Genomic DNA, 12,732 nt, shown 5'->3' with positions numbered 1-12,732 from the left:
GATCGAATCCTGCGAAATCTATAAAAAGTAGATTTAACAATGTTACTGATGTGGTCGTGAAAATTTAGTTTATTATCGAAAGTGACTCCTAGAATTTTTGTATTTTTAACTATTTGAAGGGGGACATTTTGATGCCAGATGAAGACCTGTGTGGTCCGTCCGGTCTGCCCAAACAGTCACATTCATTCTCAAGGCAACAAACTACTACTAATGACATATCACTTAGAGAGTGCTGAAAGGCGTACACAGCGCTATACATGTTGTCATTTACTGACGCTCCAGAAATTACCCATTTCACTTGCTAAGTTTCATTCTAAGATGTTTCCCCCTCCCCTCCACCAGAGATAGATAAGACCTGCACCCAGATGATTTGAATGTGGTATAAATGATAATTGCTCTTGAACCTCTTTGCTGCATATGGGACGTAGAAGTCTGTACGGCATCGGTTGCACTGCCCCATGTCTGGAGTTGCCGTAACGGCTAACTCCAGCCCCTCCCACCCCCCAATCTGTCTTGCTATATATGGGACACAGATTGAAGAAGTCCTTTTGGCATCATCTTCCTTCCCCACTGCTGGGCTTCATAAATGAAGATATAAAAGAGAAGCAAAATAGTTCTGTTTCATTCACCTCTTAAGTCACCACACATCCTTAAAATTACCGGTATTTCTCTGTCCCCAGTGGATGCTCACAGTAGTGCTGCCTGATTCAGGAAAAAAAAATTCGATTCAATTCGATTCAATCGATTTTCCAATTCGATTCGATTTTCCTGCCCAATTGGGTGTTTTTTTTAAATATCCTGGTGGGTTTATTTTATAGCCTCTTCACCCCCTTTGCCCTCTCCTAATCACACTGGTGCTGTGGTGTAAAAAAAATAAACAAATAAAAAAGACTTTTCCTCTCTGTTAAATCCTAACTCATGTTCACGGTCTAACACCAGCTCTGGCAGGATACACATTTCAAATCTGACATATTGTAATCACAAAACAGAAAATAAAATTAGTTTTTCTACCTTTTGTTGTCTGGTCATTATTCAAATCTTGTTGGTCCCAGGCTCTGGTTGCCTTCTGATAACTTGCTTGCTAGGGTCTCCTTCTTTCTTCTTTCTCCGTGCTAACCATCAATCTTCCATCTGTGTCCTCCCCTTCCATTTCCCTTCCCTCTCCCAGAGGTCTGGCATCTTTCCTTTTTTTCATCTCCATCCACAGATCCACCTTCTCTCAACTACCCTTTCATCCAGCATCGTTCCTTCCTTCCCCACCACCCCAGGGTCCACCATCTCTCCCTTTCTGTTCCTTTCATCCCTAAATCCCATTGTCCACCATATCTTTCCCTCTCCTCTGTTTTAGACCCATTATTTCTTCCCCCCAAAGTCCAGCATATTACATTACATTACATTAGGGATTTCTATTCCGCCTGTGCCTTGCGGTTCTAGGCGGATATGCACTTCTCTTTAAACCCCCCTTCCCTTCCTCCCTCCCTTCGTGTACTTCTACACCAGGGCCCCCTCCCCTGAATATCTGCACCCCCCAGAAGGCCTATACCCCACCCCTGAAGGCCTGCATGTCCCCCCCTGAAGGCCTACACCCCACCCTTGAAGACCAGCCTGTCCCCCCTGAAGGCCTGCATCTCCCCTGCACCTCCCCCCCCAGAAGGCATGTACCACCCCCCTGAAGGCCTACACCCCACCCTTGAAGACCAGCCTGTCCCCCCTGAAGGCCTGCACCCACCCTGGAAGGCATGTACCACCCCACCCCTGAAGGCCTGCATGTCCCCCCCTGAAAGCCTACACCCCACCCCTGAAGACCAGCCTGCATCCCCCCTGGAAGGCCTGCACCTCCCCCCCACGAAGGACTACACATCCCCTCCCCCCTGGAAGGCCTGCACCCCCCCCAAGAAGGACTACAACCCCCCACCCCCCCCTGAAGGCCTGCGTGTTTAATTTACCAAAATTCAGCAACCTTTCCCTGCAGAAGAAGATCCCTGGCTCTAGCGATCTTTGTAAGCTGCATAGATTGCCCAAGTTGTCTTCTCTCTGCCGCGGTCCCGCCCCTTCTCTGACGTCAGGGTTGGGAACCACTGGTGTACATTGTCAATTTGTTTAGGAGCCACCTGGACTTGAAAGAAGGGTTTCCTAGTTCAGGGGTAGGCAATTCCAGTCCTCGAGAGCCAGAGCCAGGTCAGGTTTTCAGGATATCCATAATAAATATGCATGAGATAGATTTGCATCTCAAGGAGGCAGTGCATGCAAATCCATCTCATACATATTCATGGTGGAGATCCTGAAAACCTGACCTGGCGCCGGCTCTCGAGGACTGGAATTGCCTACCCCTGTCCTAATTCTTAAATAGGGTATCTCTCATGACCCTATGTAAAGTCACCTTGATACAGTCATTTGATGGTGATTCATAACTCAAAAAGTTCTGAATAAGGTTCTTCCTCTATCTCCATTTTGATAGGAAGAGCTTGACCTATTTGTTTTACAAAGCCAGTAAAGGATATGCTCTCTGGAGTAGACTTACAGCTTTGAGGCAGAAGGGAAGGATCAGAGGGTATACCATAGGATTCTTCTGCTGACTACTTTGGTAAATCCTCATTTGAGTGATTTGAGGTATCTGAATCAGACTCCTCAAAACATTCCCTTCTAAGTGAATCATGGAGTGTGTGTTGAGGCATGGGTTGGTGCTTTAACCCAGAAGATAGCTCCTCTACTGATGACGACACATGTATCAAATGGGTCCGTGCCAACCCCTTGACATTGAGCAGAGTTGTGTGATCTTGACCACCACATAACCTTGGGCTGAGACTGGTATGGACGCCTTTAAAGCCTGTGTGGCACCAAAAGCTCTTGTTTGAGCAGAGCCCAGATGTCCTCCTGAAGAGTTGTCATTGCACTGAAAGAGACATTGGCATGGAAGCAGTCTCTGGTGTATGCTGTCTGGGCATGGGAGACTTCGATGTCAAGACGTGATCTGAAGCTTACTATGGGTTGAGGAGGTGGACACCTGGGATAATGCCTTGAAGGGGAAGAATGTTTATACTTCTTAGTTTTCTTAAGTGCTGTCTCCCCTGATGGGTAAGGCATGGAAGAAGACAACTATGAGTCCTGTATTTGATGCCAGTGTCGGTGCAGGATTTGTGTCGAGCCCCATATCTCCTGCTTTGTTCGATGTCTATGGCAAACAAAAAAATCTTTCACACTAACGTTGTCTGGCTTTACGTGACCTCTTTTTTACATATGTAGGTAGAGGTCATGATGAATGTCCCAATGATCATGGCTAGACTTTGAACACACCAATTATGGGTGTCAGAGCCAGAAATGGTTCAATTACATCAAATAATTTCTTGAAGCTGCTCAGCATCCTATTTGACATGGAAGGAAAAATGGCCAATGCAAAGTCAAAAGACTTGGCAGCTCGATTGAAAAGTATGCCGAAAACTGTTGTTGCTCCCTGGGGTGAAAAAGACCTCAAATGACCTGAATACAAAAAAATGAAAAACATTTAACCAAATTTGAGGGATTGACTAAAAAAAGAGAAAAATGAAGAATTATGAAGAAAACTACAATAAAACAAAAAACGGGAAGGCAGAAAAAGATTTCTAAAGGCTCCTTTTACAAAGCCGCGGTAGAGGTTTCTACTACGGGCTAGCGAAATAAATGCTCTGATGCTGATAGGAATTCTATGAGTGTCTGTACGTTTACCTTGCTGGCCTTTGGTAAAATCCTCTACTGCGGCTTTGTAAAAGTCAGTATAAGTTTGATGCATTGAAGATACAATTTCTTTGCTTCACGGAAAACTAAGAACTGATGGTCCTGTGAGTTGACATTGGGTGGGAAGGCACTCGCATTCTTGCAGTATGGGTACTGCCTAAAGATTTAAAGTGTTACAGAGACGCCGACACTGGAAGGCAATGCTGAGGAAGGCAATGCTGTCGTCGAAACTGGGTCCTAGTTGGGATTTCGTATGTTGTATGATTGGGATTTTGCATATTTTATGATTTTACTTCAATAAAGATTTGAGTCCCTACGCTGGTTGTGATGTCTCCAGTACCTCTTCTTGCCATTGCTCTACAGCACTTCGAGGCCTTGTCTCTTCTTTTTTGGTTCTTTGCTTGTTCTTGGATAAATATTTTTTTCCTAATTTTTTTGAAAAGTATTACTATGTACCGTATTTTCGCGGATATAACGCGCACCTGTGTAAAACGCGCACAGGGGTATAGCGCGCAGAAATCACGATGATATGTACCAAAACTTTTCTATACCGCGCTCAGGCATATAACGCGCATGATGCCCGACGCTCCTTTCGCCCGCCCTGACTTTCCGTGCGCTGTCCCGACTCTCCGTTCACCCCCCCTGACTTCCGTGCACTGTCCCCCCTTGAAGTCCTGTCCCCCCTTGAAGGTCTGTCCCCATCCTGAAAGCCTGATGCCCCCCCCGACGTCCGATACATCCCCCCCCCCCGGCAGGACCACTCGCACCCTCACCCCGAAGGACCGCCGACTCCCCAACAATATCGGGCCAGGAGGGAGCCCAAACCCTCCTGGCCACGGCGACCCCCTAACCCCACCCCGCACTACATTACGGGCAGGAGGGATCCCAGGCCCTCCTGCCCTCGACGCAAACCCCCCCCCCCCCCCCAACGACCGCCCCCCCCAAGAACCTCCGCCCGTCCCCCAGCCGACCCGCGACCCCCCTGGCCGACCCCCACGACCCCCCCACCCCCCTTCCCCGTACCTTTGGAAGTTGGCCGGACAGACGGGAGCCAAACCCGCCTGTCCGGCAGGCAGCCAACGAAGGAATGAGGCCGGATTGGCCCATCCGTCCTAAAGCTCCGCCTACTGGTGGGGCCTAAGGCGCGTGGGCCAATCAGAATAGGCCCTGGAGCCTTAGGTCCCACCTGGGGGCGCGGCCTGAGGCACATGGGCCAAACCCGACCATGTGTCTCAGGCCGCGCCCCCAGGTGGGACCTAAGGCTCCAGGGCCTATTCTGATTGGCCCACGCGCCTTAGGCCCCACCAGTAGGCGGAGCTTTAGGACGGATGGGCCAATCCGGCCTCATTCCTTCGTTGGCTGCCTGCCGGACAGGCGGGTTTGGCTCCCGTCTGTCCGGCCAACTTCCAAAGGTACGGGGAAGGGGGGTGGAGGGGTCGTGGGGGTCGGCCAGGGGGGTCGCGGGTCGGCTGGGGGGGCGGTCGGAGGTTCTTGGGGGGGGGCGGTCGTTGGAGGGAGGGGGGTTTGCGTCGAGGGCAGGAGGGCCTGGGATCCCTCCTGCCCGTAATGTAGTGCGGGGTGGGGGTAGGGGGTCGCCGTGGCCAGGAGGGTTTGGGCTCCCTCCTGGCCCGATATTGTCGGGAAGTCGGCGGTCCTTCGGGGGGGGGGGGGTGTATCGGACGTCGGGGAGTCGGCCGGGCAAGAGGGCTTGGGCTCCCTCTTGCTCCGATCGTGGATGCGGGTGCGGGTGGGAGCGCGTGCGAGCGGTCGTTCGGGGTGGGGGTGCGAGCGGTCCTGCTGGGGGGGTGAATCGTGCGTCGGGCGGGGTGGGAACTATGTTTAAAAACTTTTCTATACCGCGCTCAGGCATATAACGCGCGAGGGGTATGCGCGGTAGGTAAAATCGCGTATAACGCGCGCGTTATATCCGCGAAAATACGGTAATTTCATGGAGCGTCCCCTTGTCTTTGGAACATAACCAATCGAGTCATGTCCACCCGCTCAACTCAACTCAGAATTTTGTAAACCTTTATCTTATACTTCCTCAATCTTCTCTTCTTCAAGCTGAAAAGCCATAATCTTTTAAGCCTTTCCTCAAATGAGAGATGTTCCAACCCCATAATCATTTTGGTTGCCCTTCTTTGAGCCTTTTCTAATTCTGTGTATCGTTTTTAAGATATGGTAACTAGAATTGCACACGATATTCAAGGAAATTAACAGAAGAATGGCCAGAAAAGGAGGTAGATGTGTGGAATAGTCTTTTATAGAAGTGGTGGAGACAAAGACTGTGTCTAAATTCAAGAAAGCGTGGGACAGGCATGTGGGATCTCTTAGGGTAGAGGAGGAGATAGTGGAGGCTGTGGATGGGCCATTTGGACTTGATCTGCCATCATGTTTCTATGTTTCTAGTTAAAAAAGAGATATTGATGCCCTATATAAGATTTTGGTGAGACGTCATTTAGAATATTGTGTACAATTCTGGAGACTGCACCTTCAAAAAGATATAAACAGAATGGAGTCTGTATAGAGGAAGGCTACTAAAATGGTCTGTGGTCTTCGTCATAAGGCATGTGGGGACAGACTTAAAGATCTCAATCTGTATACTTTGGAGGAAAGGCAGGAAAGGGAAGATATGAAAGAGATGTTCAAATATTCCTGTGTATGTGACGTTCTCTTTTTCTTTGTTGTAAACCGTACAGAACTGCGAGGTTGTTACGGTATATAAGCCTATTGTTATGTTAGGTTACAAGGCAAATCTCGTTCAACTGAAAGGAAGCTCCAGAGTAAGAGGACATAGGATGACGTTAAAAGGTGATATACTTTTTTTTACACAAAGGGAGGTAGATGCATGGAATAGTCTCCAGGAGAGGTAGTGGAGACAAAGACTGTGTCTGAATTCAAGAACGTGTGGGACCTCTTAGGGAGAAGAGGAGATGGTAGATGCTGTGGATGTGCCATTTGGCCTTTATATATATAGTGCTCATAGATGTGTGCAGCGCTTTACACATTCTCTGTCCCTAGTGGGAGGGTTAAGTGACTTGGCCAGGGTCACAATTTGCTGCAGGGGGAATTGAACCCAGTTCATCAGGATCATAGTCCACTGCATTAACCATTAGGCTATTCCTCCACATACACAGACAGATATGTAAACACACCTCTCAACTTGAGCAGATAACCACATTTCTTGCAATTTGATTGAATAAACAAAAACATAATTAACTAGCATTTTTACAGCAAAAGTAAAATCAAGAAAAGAAAAGCCAAGGGACTAAAATCTAATCTACCCTCTTTACTTTCAGCATTGATGAACACTAAGAACATAAGAAGTTGCCTCCACTGGGTCAGACCAGAGGTCCATCTCGCCCAGCGGTCCGCTCCTGCAGCGGCCCATCAGGTCTATGACCTGTGAAGTGGTTTCTGACCACTTCTATAACCTACCTCTGGTTCTATCTGTACCCCTCAATCCCCTTATCCTCCAGGAACCTATCCAAACCTTTCTTGAACCCCTGTAAAGTGCTCTGGCCTATCACATCCTCTGGAAGCGTGTTCCATGTGTCCACCACCCTCTGGGTAAAAAAGAACTTCCTAGCATTTGTTCTAAACCTGTCCCCTTTCAATTTCTCCGAGTGACCCCTAGTGGTTGTGGGTCCCCACAGTTTGAAGAATCTGTCCTTATTCACTTTCTCAATGCCCTTTAGGATTTTGAAGGTTTCTGTCATGTCCCCTCTAAGTCTCCTCTTCTCTAGGGAGAACAGCCCCAGCATTTTTAACCTGTCAGCGTATGCAAAATTTTTCATACCTCTTATCAGTTTAGTCGCTCTTCTCTAGAGAATGGCACGGTGGTTGGTATCCGCAGCTTGTTGCGGATAACCACGGGTAACCCGCCGAAATGGGGGAGAGAAAAGAAGTGGTTGCCGCAGGTATGGGGAGAAGGCCATTCACCGCCCCATGGAGTAGTGAATGGCCTTGTCTCTGCAGTGAAGGGAGGGAACGCACACAGTCACCGATCGCACTCCCTCCCTCTATACTGATAGCCTCCGCCCGATTGCCACCGCCCTAGCATCTCCCTCCCTCCCTCCTGATCACCGCCTGAGCCCAATTGCCACCACCTGAGCATCTTTCTCTCTATTCCTTATCTTCGCGGCAGGCAATTTCTCTAGAAGTGCTTCCCACCAGCAGCCAGAGTGTTGAAATCACGTGTGGCCGCTGTAAAAGTCATCTCTGACACAACCGGAAGTTGCATCAGAGATGACCTTTCCTGCAGCTACACGCGATTTCAGCGCTCCAGCATTGCCTGCTGCGAAGGTAAGGAGCTGGGAGGGAGAAAAGGAGGAAAGTTGGGGTGGAAAGAACAGACGGTGAAGGGACCTGGGGAAAGTGGGGTGGGGAGGAACAGACGCTGAAGGGAACTGGAGAAGGTGGGGTGGAGAGGAACAGACACTGAAGGGAACTGGGGAAGGTAGGGTGCGGAGGAACAGGCGCTGAAGGGAACTGGGGAAGGTGGGGTGCGGAGGAACAGATGCTGAAGGGAAATGGAGAAGAGAGGGATTCCAGACTGAGGGGAGTGGAGGGAAGAAGATGGGTGGCAGACCAATTGGGAGGGGGGTTGGAGGGAGAAATGGAAGGGAGAGAGAAGGCAGACAGTGGATGGAAGGAAATGAATAAGGAGAAGATGAGGAAAGCACAAACCAGATAACAAAGGTAAAAAAAAAATTTATATTTATTTTATTTGTTTTAGGATAAAGTAGTATATTAGTTGTGTTGATAAAAATTTATAAACAAAGCCCTGCCAGCTGAACATCTCTTTCTCTAGTTCAGCAGCTAGAACTTTGATTTATAAGGAAGGAATAAGCTAAATATTGCAGTACTGAGGCTTGTATGGAGGGGATACGGCAGGGAGAGTGGTCGCAGGGATGGGGCAGTGACGGGGACAAATGTCATTCTCTAATGAACACCACACGTTTTCTTTTTCTACACTTCTAGAAACATTATTATTAAATCAATATACCTAATTACATTTTTTTTTGGGGGGGGGGTAGGAGGCAGGGAAAAATTATTCCTTAAGGATACACATTTGACAGCTGCCTGTATCTAAGGCCCTTTTCCTGAGAGCAGGTGCTTGGGTTGGTTTTTTTTTGGGGGGAAAGGGGGTTTACTTCATCTTTGTCTTAGAGATTGTGGAGCATGCTCCTCATCACCGACATCCCATGCCTACCTTTTGGACTATGGCCCAAACCTGCAGATAGATACCAGAAGCTGGATCTCAACAGGACAATTCTAAATAACAATGCACAATCAGAAAAGAAAAGGCCCAAGTACGCTAGCAGGCCATGGGCTTAATGTTAGCTCAGCTGGTTAATCTATTTAAGGAGTAAGCCCAAAAAGCTCAAACCTCACCCAACTCCTCGGGCTCCCTATCGCCTGCAGCCACTCCAGGGCTCAAACCAAACTAACAAAATGGTGATACCACCAGCGAGAAAGAGCTTGATCTGCCTTCATGTTTCTTCATGTTCAAGAAATTCAAACAAATGCTCAATCTCAGCAGAGAGCAGCAGCTTCAACAATAAAAAATGATGAAGCATATTAAATAAAACTAAATTTGAGTAGCCTTATGGTTAGAGCGGCAGGTTGTGAGCCAGAGAGACCAGGGTTTGAATCCCATGATACGTCTTGGGGCCTTGATCAAGCCCCTGAACTGTTCTTTTCTTCAGATACAAACTTAGATTGAAAGCTTTCCGGGACAGGGAAAGGTAATTTGCCTGGAACGACAGGAGCCAAATACTAAATAATAGTCCAACCCTGGTAACCCTAATCAATCCCACTTCACTTCTGCTACTCACCCCCCCAAAGAACTAAACCAGCCCCTAAAACATGAAGGAATCAAATGGCCAATCAGTTTACAAAATGGACCCAGTGGCCAACCCGGCTTGCAAGATTAGTGTTTTATTAACCTGCTAATTGTTACTGAATTTGTAAGAATTCAAATGCATTTTTCAGCAATTCTTCAGTCACATAGCTCACACATGCTATAGACTTCTATCTTCTAAAGAAATAATATTCTTGCATCTGTTTCCTTTTTAATTTAATTATCCTCTGTGCCATTTCTTCATGGTTATTGTGTTGGGTACATTTTAACTGGATTGTAGGTATTTCTTTAATTCATTTTTTTATCCCGTTCTCCCCAAAGAGCTCAGAAAGGGTTATAGAGTTATCAGATTACAATTTGCCATAGTTACGATACAAATTTTTATCCTAATTGAGCATATACTAAGGAACTAATACCTCTATGTACAGTTTAGGGTTTTTCAATACAAGTAAAGATGAGAACCTTGTATAATGCTGCTTCTAAAACGGTTTCCATTGTTTGTCCTTGCAGAAGAAAAAAAGCGTAAGGAACGGGAAGATCAGATGTACCGGGAGCGTCTGCGCACTCTTTTTATCATTGCTGTGGTGATGAGTCTGCTCAATTCCCTTAGTAGCAGCGGTGGGAACATCTCCTGGACTGACTTTGTGAATGAAATGCTGGCCAAGGGTGAAGTGCAGCGAGTTCAGGTGGTCCCAGAAAGTGATATTGTAGAGATCTACCTACACCCTGGAGCTGTTGTATTTGGGCGACCAGTGAGTGGCTTTGTTTCTGGATAGTAAGTGTGCCTCTGGGACCTGCCTAGGGAATCTTAAGTTCTGTTAGTGATTACCCTGTTTGGTCTCTCACTTCCTCACTGTCCCTCCATACTAGAGATGTGTACGGTTATGGGGATAAACAAAAGTCATTATGACTATGGGATGGATTGGAAGTGAATGGGAAGACCACATTATGTCCTCGTGCACACTTTGACTCGGAAACTTGACACCAGCATCTCGGATTAAAATAAAAACATTTGAAAGAGGAGTTCACACCTCTCACACCAAGCAGCATTATGGGGTAAAGATCTAGAACAATTGCTCACGCCTTCCACTTATTTAGGACACGCCTAAAAACATATCTGCTCCTGAAGTATCTAGACAACTGACCCGTTCAATTCTTCCTCTTGAACTATTAACCACTATCTTTGACCTCTGTTAAGTTCATTCAATTTGTACCATCTTTTAATCTTTGTAAACCGCATAGAACTTCACGGTCCTGCGGTACATAAAAAACTGTTATTATTATTCACCTTGATTCGAAGCATGTATTCAGCAATTTTGGTAGTGAGAGCGACCACTGATAAACTGGTGTCAATATTTGTTGATTGTTTCAAGCATTTGGGCAGCTATTTCATCAGTGTGACTGATATAATGCTGCTTTCCTATTAGCTTCCTTTTGAGATGAGGTCTGGATAGGTTGTGCAAGTCATAATCTCTCATCAAAAATGGAAGTTGTCTCACCTATCCTGAAGAAGCTTCACTAGCTGCCAGTTCAGGCTCTTCTCACTTTAAACTTTTGTATTGGATTATGTCCTGATTATTTAATTTCCCTATTTTCTTTTCCTTTGTCCCCTTGAACTAGAGAATTCTGTTTGATTTATTTACATGTTTTGTTAGTGAAATACAAAAAAACTCTATGACTACATCTTTTTCTTACCAAACTGTTACAGCCTGGATTTCTGTCATTTTGAAAGGCTTTAAAACTTGCTTGTTTAAAAACACTTACATTTTTGAGTAAGGGGTTGGAGGCAGAAGTAATAAATTAGGAGCTTCTGTTATTTATTGGAAGTCACTCTCTCTCCTGTGAGCCAAAATGTTTTGTTAGCTAAACTTGTAAGGTAAAAACTGCACACATAGAACTTTTAAACTACCAAATACACTGGCAGTGCAATTAAGGTTTAAAATTTCAAGTTTTTCAGTTAGACATGGGCAAGAAAAAAAAAAACCCTGAAAAATAAAACAAAGTTTACTGGATAGGTCGGGACTCTGACTGTGAAACAGCCTCTTTTGACCCAGCCTTGAAATAACAGGTTAGCACTAAAAGGACTGTGAATAATCCAGGGACAAGGTAGACACTTACCCTAAGAAGATAATGTATTTGGGATCTGAAGCTAGGCTGGCATCGATTGTTAGAGAGAGGAGCTGCGGGTTCAGCTGGGCTCTTGCCTCCTGGAGTTTGACTTAAAGTTTCAATTCCACAGCAGCCCATTGAGAAGCAATACAAGCCTGCCTGCCTGCACTGCAGCACGCACACCGTAGCCGACCGGAAGTGTTCCCCTGACATCAAAGCCGACGTCAGAAGAAAGGCTTCACGTCGGTCATATGCAGCGTGCATGTGACTGACGCCAAGCTTCCCCTCTGACGTCGGGGAACACTTCCGGTCGGCTACATGTGTGTGCTGCAGTGCAGGAAAAGAAGATGAGCCTCTCGGCTCGAGCTGCCTCCAACCCCGCGGGATCCCCAAGACCACGAGGGCCGTCCCCATGGGATCCCCGTGACCCTAGGGGCCGTCCCCACGGGATTCCCGCAACCCGAAGGGGGAACCCGCGGGATCCCCGTCGTCCCCATTCCCGTGCCAGCTCTTTACTTTGAACCTTGCTTGGGGAGTTGCAGAATACAAGCACCATTTCCACTGATTCAAATGACCTCTTCAGTGAGGAAAGCAAGCTTATGAAAACCGAAGGTCAACAATAGCCAATCCACTTTGCAAGTACCTGGCAAGATCCCAAAAGAGTACAACAGATTTTATTCTGCTTATCCTAGGAAAAGAACAGTGCATTTTCCCAAGTCTATCTTAATAATAGCTTATAAGAAATTATCCACACCCTGCTAAGCTAACTGCTTTCACTGTGTTCTCTGGTAATGAGTTCTAGAATTTAGTTAGACACTGAACGATGAAATGTTTCTATGTTTTGTTTTATGTTCAATCTGTTTTATTAAATTCAAGGAACAGATATGATATACAACAAAATATTGTAAGATCTGTTTATACAAATCAAGAAAGGAACCTACAAAACTCCCCTCCCCCCAATAACTTTTCCCTGTATCTGAACAACGGACAATTTGCCAGAGCATAAATAAAGTACATAAAGCTGACCATCAACAATGTATATAAAA

At 46.5% G+C, this 12,732-nt stretch overlaps 1 protein-coding gene across 2 annotated transcripts in view; it reads left to right on the top strand.

The window, feature by feature from the left end:
* The window catches only part of SPG7 (SPG7 matrix AAA peptidase subunit, paraplegin), a 120,155-nt gene that overhangs the window by 41,747 nt on the left and 65,676 nt on the right, over positions 1 to 12,732 (top strand). For both annotated transcript variants that reach the window (XM_033941296.1, XM_033941295.1), the window contains exon 4: positions 10,088 to 10,329. In XM_033941296.1, coding sequence (XP_033797187.1) covers positions 10,088 to 10,329 — 242 coding nt within the window. The remainder of the gene's footprint in view (positions 1 to 10,087; positions 10,330 to 12,732) is intronic.

Source organism: Geotrypetes seraphini, chromosome 4 (assembly GCF_902459505.1).
Source record: "Geotrypetes seraphini chromosome 4, aGeoSer1.1, whole genome shotgun sequence".
Lineage (NCBI taxonomy): Eukaryota > Metazoa > Chordata > Amphibia > Gymnophiona > Dermophiidae > Geotrypetes > Geotrypetes seraphini.
Note: the sequence above shows the minus strand (reverse complement) of the source record. Positions and strands in the feature narration are given on the sequence as shown.